Genomic DNA, 9,332 nt, shown 5'->3' on the forward strand with positions numbered 1-9,332 from the left:
CCAGCGGACAGTGCTCCTGCACACACACAGGTCAAAGTTTATCTGGTTTCTTTTATCCAAACGTCGGTCATTTTACTGTGTGTGGATTAAATCTTCTGCTATATGATTTCTTTTATATGATTCATGTCCTTTTTAGACCCGTCACAATTTGTTTAGGAAAAATGTGGGTGTAGATGATGCAATACTGTATACTGTATATGTTACACAATATTTAAAGTCATCTGGAAACAACGGCTAGTTCGGTTATTTTGCACTATAATTTACATTATGTGGGAGTTCTGGATTATCTTTTATGTCGCCCTCAGTTTGTCAGGCTGGGTGATCATATATCTAATGTCATAAAGACTAAAACAGGTGCTCCACAGGGCACAGTATTATCCCCCTTCTTATTTTCCCTCTATACTTCAGACTACAGGCATAAACATCCATTGTGTAGTTTACAGACATTTTCTGATGATACAGAACTTTTAGTAGTGAAAATTTAATTATTTGTTTTTAAGGTTGAATTTAGAAAAAACGAAAGAGTTGACAATAGATTTGAGACGTCATAAGGAAGCTATGTTACCTGTGACAATAAGCGGTCAGAATGTTGAGATCATATACAGTAGGTACCTCAGTGTGTACCTGGATAGCAAACTGAATTGGAAGTGAAATAGCGAGGCTGTTTTTAAAAAGACTATTCTTCTCGAGGAAGTCAAGGTCTGTAGGGATTGACAGGAAGCTTCTCTATGGTTCTTTATCAGGGTATTCTAGCCAGTGTTTTGTTGTTTTCAGTGCTTTGTGGGGGAGCAGTTTTGCAGTAGTTGATCAAAATAGGATATGGGCTGGTTCGGTCATAGGCTTTACTCCTGATTCATTGGAGATTATCGTTGAAAAGAGAACTAGAGCAAAACTTAAAGTAATTTGTCTGATGGAGATCATCCACTACATAGTATTTATAGGGGTCATTTAGTGGTCGATTGGTAATGCCCCAGTGTTCTACAGAGTGTTTTGGATGGTCTTTTATAGCCACTGATGATATATCATTTTTGTCTCTAGTATATATTGACGTCCATTGTTTACTGTGTCCTTTGTATTGTGAAATGGCGACGAATGAATTTCCCCTCACAGGGATTAATAAAGTGGATGATCAATAGGTCAAAGGTCACCTCTTTGGCACCCTTGCGACCCTTGACAGAACAGATGGACAGGCAGAGACGAGCAGAGCGGGGGATATCTGTCAGATAAATGTCATACGACAGCCATTCATTCCACCTGACAGACAGAAAAGATACAGTGTGTGTGTGTGAGAGAGTATAGAGATGAACATATTTCTTCTTTGACATCATCACGTGTGTGTGTTTGTGTGTGTGTGTTACCTGGGGTTAGAGCAGGGCACTCTCTGAGTGTTGACGTTGTCACACAGTGGCTCTCCTCCGTGATATATTCCTGTCCTGACATAAATCTGACACACACACACAATGACACGGCATGTAAACTGTCTTTTAGTCTGTCTTAGACGTCCGCTACCCTTGGTCATATTTCATGAATAGCCTCGGGTTCAGGTTCATAACTAAAAACATATATAGTCCATATACATATTTTGCGTGCCATGGCGTGTACTTGCGTGTTTTCTGTGTTGTGGCCACAAAAACAGGAGAGAAAACACACACACAAAACTGTCCTGCGCATAAACTGTGCTCCCGCTCTTGTCCTCGCTGTCACAACACAGCAGGTGATGGTAAGATGAGGGGATGCAGGGAAAGCTGAACTCTGGAAGAATTGTGATCTTGTGGTTTCAACTAACAAAGATCTCAGCGGTTATGTACAGTGACGGCAGAAAGACAGCTAGGTCTTCTCTACAGTCACACTGATCATGGATGCACTCATCCAACAGCAGGCCGTGCCGCTTACCACACACAGTCGTCTGTTTTGGACTATTGATCTCCAACAACTCCAAGTCAGCACTGTCTGTGCTATTCATATATTTTCTTGTGTGTTCACTGCCAACTGTGTTGGCTTACATGTAACTATTTGTTTGATTATCACCTCAAGCAATCATAAAATGCAGCATATTTCAACAAAGCTTGCTGTTAAACGCACTTCGTTTCGGGGCATAAAATGTAACAGGTCAAGCTGTGTCAAACAATGCCGGGTACGGGAGAACCTCCAGTCTGTCTCACCTTGTCTATGTCTCTGATGTTGACGTTGACGTATGTGGCGCACAGCAGTCGGACTCTCAGATGTGTGTTAAAGGCCCAGAGAGAGCGCGTTGACCCCGGGTCCCCCCCGCCCGGACACGGGCTCGGCTGAGGCGTGCGGCGACTGTAAGATGGAGCCACGAATCCACTGGCAGGAAGTTGACTGTATAAACTGTCTTTACTCACTAACATCAGGTGAGGGAGACGGGCCAGTGTGATGCAACCCCTGATGTACTACACACATACACACACACAAGTGTGTCTGATGTTAATGAATGTGTCTGAGTTTGAGAAAGTGTGTGAAAGTGCTGTTGATACACACCTTGTATTGGCTCAGGGGATATTTCTCCAGCAGGTATTCATCACATCCACACACTTTCAGTATATACTGACCCTGATACTCCTGCACACAAAGACGCAGCTGCTGCGCGGACAGATGCATGCTGCGCGTCTTCTTACGGATGGCTTCTGCTATCAGCTGCTCTGGGAGTGAGTCGTGTGTGATCTTCAGCGTGTACTTCTGCTTCGAGTTCGAAGGAGACACGATCACCCAGATTGTGACCATCAGACGGCCTGCGGGAAGAGTCAAAGTTCACTGACACACACTGACGATATTCGATGTTTATAAGCATGATCAGAAAACACATGTCAGACATTACTGAGCTAAAACAGTTCAGATTTTTGTGGAGTTTGCTGTAGACGTGTTGTGATTTGGACCTTTGTCGAGTTTGCTGTAGATGTGTTGCGGCAGGTCAGCTGATGACTCCACATTTGGGGGGTAGACGTACAGCGCCTGCGTGTGAGCTCCTCCCCCCTCACGCTCCTCCACCGCCTCTCTGCACACGCTCAGAATGTTCCGGCGGAAGTCCTGGACCTCTGGATCCTTCAGCAGCTCAAACTCACAGATGGGCATTCCTATAGCGAAACCTGAACACAACAGAAGCGTCGTCTGTCATCCCGTCACACTTAAACATTTAACAGACGTTTGAGTAGATGATCTCTGCAGTGCCGACCAGACAGAGGGACAGTTAATGAACTTGAAAGATCACTGACCGCTGGTTCTACATGCTGGAAGAACCAAATCATTGCTTGTTTTACAGAAGGAATATACATTTGCCGAAAACCAAACGTTCGGGATGTGATGTAAATAAGATGAGAAGGAATCTGTTCTTCATGTTGGTGCTTCTTATGAACTGATGTTCTGACAGTACCAATCTCTCTGTTCAGTATCTTCTCCTCTCTGTTTCCCAGCGGCTCAATGACCTTCAGGATGGGGTGAAAGAGTCGTAGGTCACACAGACGTCTGGTTTCATCATAGAACTCCTCCCTCTCTGCCTCTTGAGTGACACCCACAAAGATGTAGCACGACTCTTCCTGTCAACCAATCAGAGAGGATGAAACTCAGCCAATCACCAGCTGCCAGTACACATTCCACAGGACACGCCTGTTCCTTCTACCTACTGTCTTCAAATACCAGAGGTGTGTCCTTAGATTCGTAAGGGGGTGAGGAGGCATAGACCTGCAGCAGGGGGTGAGGGGGCATTACGAGGGGCAGCGACCTGCAGCAGGGGGTGAGGGGGCATTACGAGGGGCATAGACCTGCAGCAGGGGGTGAGGGGGCATTACGAGGGGCATCGACCTGCAGCAGGGGGTGAGGGGGCATTGCGAGGGGCATCGACCTGCAGCAGGGGGTGAGGGGGCATTACGAGGGGCATAGACCTGCAGCAGGTGGTGAGGGGGCATTACGAGGGGCATCGACCTGCAGCAGGGGGTGAGGGGGCATTGCGAGGGGCATAGACCTGCAGCAGGTGGTGAGGGGGCATTGCGAGGGGCATAGACCTGCAGCAGGGGGTGAGGGGGCATTACGAGGGGCATAGACCTGCAGCAGGTGGTGAGGGGGCATTACGAGGGGCATCGACCTGCAGCAGGGGGTGAGGGGGCATTGCGAGGGGCATAGACCTGCAGCAGGTGGTGAGGGGGCATTGCGAGGGGCATAGACCTGCAGCAGGGGGTGAGGGGGCATTACGAGGGGCATCGACCTGCAGCAGGGGGTGAGGGGGCATTACGAGGGGCATAGACCTGCAGCAGGTGGTGAGGGGGCATTACGAGGGGCATAGACCTGCAGCAGGGGGTGAGGGGGAATTAAGAGGGGCATCGACCTGCAGCAGGTGGTGAGGGGGCATTACGAGGGGCATCGACCTGCAGCAGGGGGTGAGGGGGCATTGCGAGGGGCATAGACCTGCAGCAGGGGGTGAGGGGGCATTACGAGGGGCATAGACCTGCAGCAGGTGGTGAGGGGGCATTACGAGGGGCATAGACCTGCAGCAGGGGGTGAGGGGGAATTAAGAGGGGCATCGACCTGCAGCAGGTGGTGAGGGGGCATTACGAGGGGCATCGACCTGCAGCAGGTGGTGAGGGGGCATTACGAGGGGCATCGACCTGCAGCAGGGGGTGAGGGGGCATTGCGAGGGGCATAGACCTGCAGCAGGGGGTGAGGGGGCATTACGAGGGGCATAGACCTGCAGCAGGGGGTGAGGGGGCATTACGAGGGGCATCGACCTGCAGCAGGGGGTGAGGGGGCATTGCGAGGGGCATAGACCTGCAGCAGGGGGTGAGGGGGCATTACGAGGGGCATAGACCTGCAGCAGGTGGTGAGGGGGCATTACGAGGGGCATAGACCTGCAGCAGGGGGTGAGGGGGAATTAAGAGGGGCATCGACCTGCAGCAGGTGGTGAGGGGGCATTACGAGGGGCATCGACCTGCAGCAGGTGGTGAGGGGGCATTACGAGGGGCATAGACCTGCAGCAGGGGGTGAGGGGGAGGGGGTGAGGGGGCATTACGAGGGGCATCGACCTGCAGCAGGGGGTGAGGGGGCATTACGAGGGGCATTTACCTGAAGCAGGGGTGAGGGGGCATTACGAGGGGCATTTACCTGAAGCAGGGGGTGAGGGGGCATTACGAGGGGCATTTACCTGAAGCAGGTGGTACAGCGGGTATTTGCGGGCTTCAGTAAACAGCTGTTGTTTGATGCTGATCAGCGGCGCTTCTCTCAAACACTCCAAACTGACCAGAATGCCGTTGGGTAGACAGCAGTCCACCAGGATACGAGGAGGCATAAGGTGAAGCCCCCATAACTCTCCTGATGATGGACGAGGAGCCATGATGTCCTCTAACACCCAACACCTGATCACACACACACAGATATCACAAATCAGTTTCATCTTTCATCTTGGTGTGTTTGTATTCATCTCAAATCTGTAATGTCTATTAAAGCTTTGAACAAACAGACAAAAATTGTATATTGCTTTTTTGAAATCAGTAAAGTCCTGAAAATGTAGATTGAGTTCTTGATGTTTAAATCCAATCCATGTGTTTTAGGTCTGACAAAAATCTGGAAGTAGATACATTTTTTACATTTAATATACATATGACAACTTTTCTTTCGCAAAGTGTAGAGCAATATCTCTATTTCAACTTGGAAAGTCAAGCGATTAATTAGAAGTAAAATACTGATTAGAAATAAATGCGTCATTATTTAATTAATTGTATTTTTTTGTTATTTTATTTGTACTTATATAGTGTAAATAATAATATTAAACATGTTTATATGATCGAAAGTCATCTGTTAACAAGTCTTTTGTCTGGTCACTATACGCGCGAGCGCAGCACACGGACACGCGCAGCGGAAAGTAGGGCGAGAGATCGAGTCACAAAAGAGCTCGCGCGACCCTGAACCCTGAGAATAAAACATGAGCCGATGCCGACAAACATAAACATCCTAAATGTGACACATATGAACCGAAGCGATACCCACGAGAGAGAGAAACAACAGGATTTCACGACTGCGAGTCTCCGCCGAACGATATAACACGATCTATACAATCATGTCCATCAGAAATATCGATCACTGACGCCTGTCATTGTCTCTGTGAACGCGCTTTCCGGCGCGCGTCTTCATTCAGATGCCGGTATCATAACAAAAGATTAATAACGTGATTAGAAGAGCAACACGATTATCATATCGAGCACACAAGAGCGACACAAACTCGTGTTACCACAGACATACACTGTAAAGAGAGGACATTACATCATATTCATGATAATAGAGACACAAACCTACCTGCGGGTTCACACTCTCTTCATCATCATTACTGTGACCCGCGCACGCGTGCCGTGACCCGAGGAAAAGCCCTGGTGTGATGTCAGCACAATAACACCATCATCACCCTCACTGTTACCCCGCTATCTGCCCCCTCCCCCCGCACACACACAAACCCTTAACCGCAGCATCCCTGTCCCGTTACCGGAGAACAATGACAGCCGCGGGCACGAGCGCGCGTCTAACTGGAACGCATTGTCAATATATTTATTTGACTTTTTTTAAGCATTTCATTTTAGTCCTACAAAACTACCATTCAATTTTAATGACCAACTTTTTTATAATAATATAATTAATAACATTAATCTTATTGTACCATGTTTTACACACACAGATTCCCTCTACAGGATGGAGATGTGTGTCAGATAGGCTACGTTTGTTTATTTGTTTTGGGTTCCTCGCCACTGTTTCTATACTGTTGTACTGTTTGCCTGACCTGCTGACATCAGCTTCAGACTTTAAAGTTTTTTGTATTTATTAACATCACTTTAAATGTAACATTCAGATTAATTAATTTATTATTACATATAAGAGTTTATAGTCTTATAGTGTGTGTGTGTGTGTGTGTGTGTGTGTGTTTTGTGTGTGTCTGTGTTTTATCCATGTGGGTGTGTATGAACCTGTGTGTGTGCGTGTCTGTATTCTGTATTGTGTGTTCAATATCTTTTTTAGATTGTAAAACTTGAATGTTTATAGTCGATATGTTTCACGTACAGCTGCTTTGTAACAATGGAAATGGTAAAAAGCGCTATATAAATAAAGTTGAGTTGAGTTTGTACTTGACAGATTGTCATGTTCAAATCTGTTGAGCTCTATTTAGGTTCTGTTCTTGTGTCATTGTCACGCGTGTTGTGTGTTTGTGATGTGTGAATGAAAAACTCACCGTCTGTCGTGTGGATTTCTCAGATCACAGCTGCTGTTGATTCTCTCACACACTCATCTGGACTTCTTCAGGATCTCTGTCTCTTTTCCTCTCTCTCTCTCTCTGCTGTAACAAAACTCATTTCCTCTTTCTCTCTTACACACACATACACATTTTACACTTACATTAATCTTAATCTCTACACACACACACACACACACACACTCATAGTCACATGAATCTCTACACATACACAAATCAAACAAAAGCTGCATTAGTGTTGATCTGTCATACGGCTTAAAGCCTCACAATAATCTGTTGACATGATGAGATTTCCTACACCGCTTCAGTCACACACATGTTTCACTTTATTTGAGGACATTTTAAAAAAATGTGTTGCACCAAACCTGTCCACACACACAAACAGATTTCTGCTCCATTGTTCAGGTTTCCTGTTTTCTAACTTCATATAACTGTGTGTGTGTGTGTGTGTGTGTGTGTGTGTGTGTGTGTGTGTGTGTGTGTGTGTGTGTGTGTGTGTGTGTGTGTTCTGTACTTTGTCAGAAGGAAGCTGCTGTGCCGTACTAAACACACACACACACACACATCTCACTTTAACCTTACAGCACAACATTCTGATTTCAGTCAGTGAGTTACTGTAGTTTGTGATCCATTCATAATGAATATCATTTCATTGACACTCTTCTTACAGCTGGACAAAAAGATGAAGATTTCTTTGAAATCGTTGACTGTCCTCCAAGTTGTTCTCCATCATTCCCTCTCATGTTTGGAGCCCATTTTACACAGGTTTCTTCATCAAGCCTTTACTGCCATGTAAACATTTATATTGACCTGCGTGACATGAAAAAACATATGAAACAACACATGCCATCAGTGGTCATACATTCAAACACTTGTGTTCCGGTGAAATTAAATTAGTTTGATTGACCAGATTCAGATAAACAGGCGCTTTCATTTCTTTGAGTATCAGATCTCCGTCTAACCTCAGCTTGAGTTCACAGAAAGATGTTTGTCCGTCAAACGCATGAATGTCAACTAGAGGGAAATGTCAAGCAAATATGACTGAATATAGATATAAATTAATTCACTGTACAGACTGCATTGAGAGTGTATTATGAGTATCTGCTCATCTTCTGCAGAACCATGAGTAACACTCTCCCTCTTGTGGCAATCTGCGGTGTGTGTACACATTAATAACATTCTCCTCTTATAGATCTGCGTTATAAACTTATAAACTAATAAATAACTTCACACGACGGCCGTCAACAAGCCAAGGCACGAGACGCTACAACATGTTTGTCACATGACACTGTTAAACGCGCGCGCACGAAGTACACGCCAATGTAAATTCATCTGATCTTATATTCCTCATCAACACATTTGCATATGTCTGCTAATGTCCGGTGTATTTGTGGAATGTTAGGTATGTGTTGTAGTCAAAAACAATTAACCCAAGAGCAGATTCATCTGAAAAATCCACCATATAAAACACAATAAATGAGTATGAGCAAAAATATGAAATAGAGTTTCTGAGAAGTTCCGCAACTCAACTAATAAAAATACTTCAGCGGAAATCACTGGTAGGTTTAATAATCTCATGTTGGTCGATTTTCATGTTAACAGATGGCTAAAATACACTGACAAACATTGGTAGGCTTGGTCATTTTGTAAACTCATATAATTATTATAATTTTAACCGGCAACACCGATTCTGTATAGGCTGTACATGGGCGTTTGCAGTGTGATTCAGTAAAAGTTTTGGAAAACGATTACTTGTATTTTATTATACATACGTTAAACTACATTTCCCAATGATCACTTGCTTCTGCAGACATGGGGGGGGGGGTCTTTAAATCTCGCTGTTAACGTTAAAAGTATAAACCTCGCGTATTAACGTTTCCATTTGACGCACGTGTTCGTCTTTTTATATCATAAATTGAGATTTTAATAAAACAATCTTGAGAAACTCAGTCGCGGGTTTTTTACACATGCGAGCGTTGACCAGTCCCTGATCGTTCGTACAACAGCACCGTAAAATAAATACATGAATAAAAATAAGTTTGTTGTGGTCACGATGTTTTTAGTAGATGTTCATGACAGAGATTAGTTT

General features: G+C 45.2%; 1 protein-coding gene across 2 annotated transcripts in view; it reads right to left on the reverse strand.

The window, feature by feature from the left end:
• LOC306907081 (phosphatidylinositol 4,5-bisphosphate 3-kinase catalytic subunit alpha isoform) overlaps positions 1 to 7,349 on the reverse strand; it is a 17,238-nt gene extending 9,889 nt beyond the window's left edge. Inside the window, exons 1-9 of one of the 2 annotated variants that reach the window (XM_079478923.1) lie at positions 7,223 to 7,349; positions 5,153 to 5,363; positions 3,392 to 3,554; positions 2,898 to 3,107; positions 2,503 to 2,753; positions 2,163 to 2,414; positions 1,359 to 1,444; positions 1,149 to 1,254; positions 1 to 16 (exon numbers count right to left, since the gene is read on the reverse strand). The exon at positions 1 to 16 is cut by the window's left edge and continues 137 nt beyond it. In XM_079478923.1, coding sequence (XP_079335049.1) covers positions 1 to 16; positions 1,149 to 1,254; positions 1,359 to 1,444; positions 2,163 to 2,414; positions 2,503 to 2,753; positions 2,898 to 3,107; positions 3,392 to 3,554; positions 5,153 to 5,341 — 1,273 coding nt within the window. In that variant the 5' untranslated portion in view covers positions 5,342 to 5,363; positions 7,223 to 7,349. Of the gene's footprint in view, positions 17 to 1,148; positions 1,255 to 1,358; positions 1,445 to 2,162; positions 2,415 to 2,502; positions 2,754 to 2,897; positions 3,108 to 3,391; positions 3,555 to 5,152; positions 5,364 to 6,300; positions 6,388 to 7,222 lie in introns of those variants that run through there. The other variant, XM_079478922.1, reaches the window with a different exon arrangement.
• Positions 7,350 to 9,332: the final 1,983 nt, after the last annotated feature.

This window comes from Barbatula barbatula (genome assembly GCF_947034865.1).
Source record: "Barbatula barbatula genome assembly, chromosome: 17".
Lineage (NCBI taxonomy): Eukaryota > Metazoa > Chordata > Actinopteri > Cypriniformes > Nemacheilidae > Barbatula > Barbatula barbatula.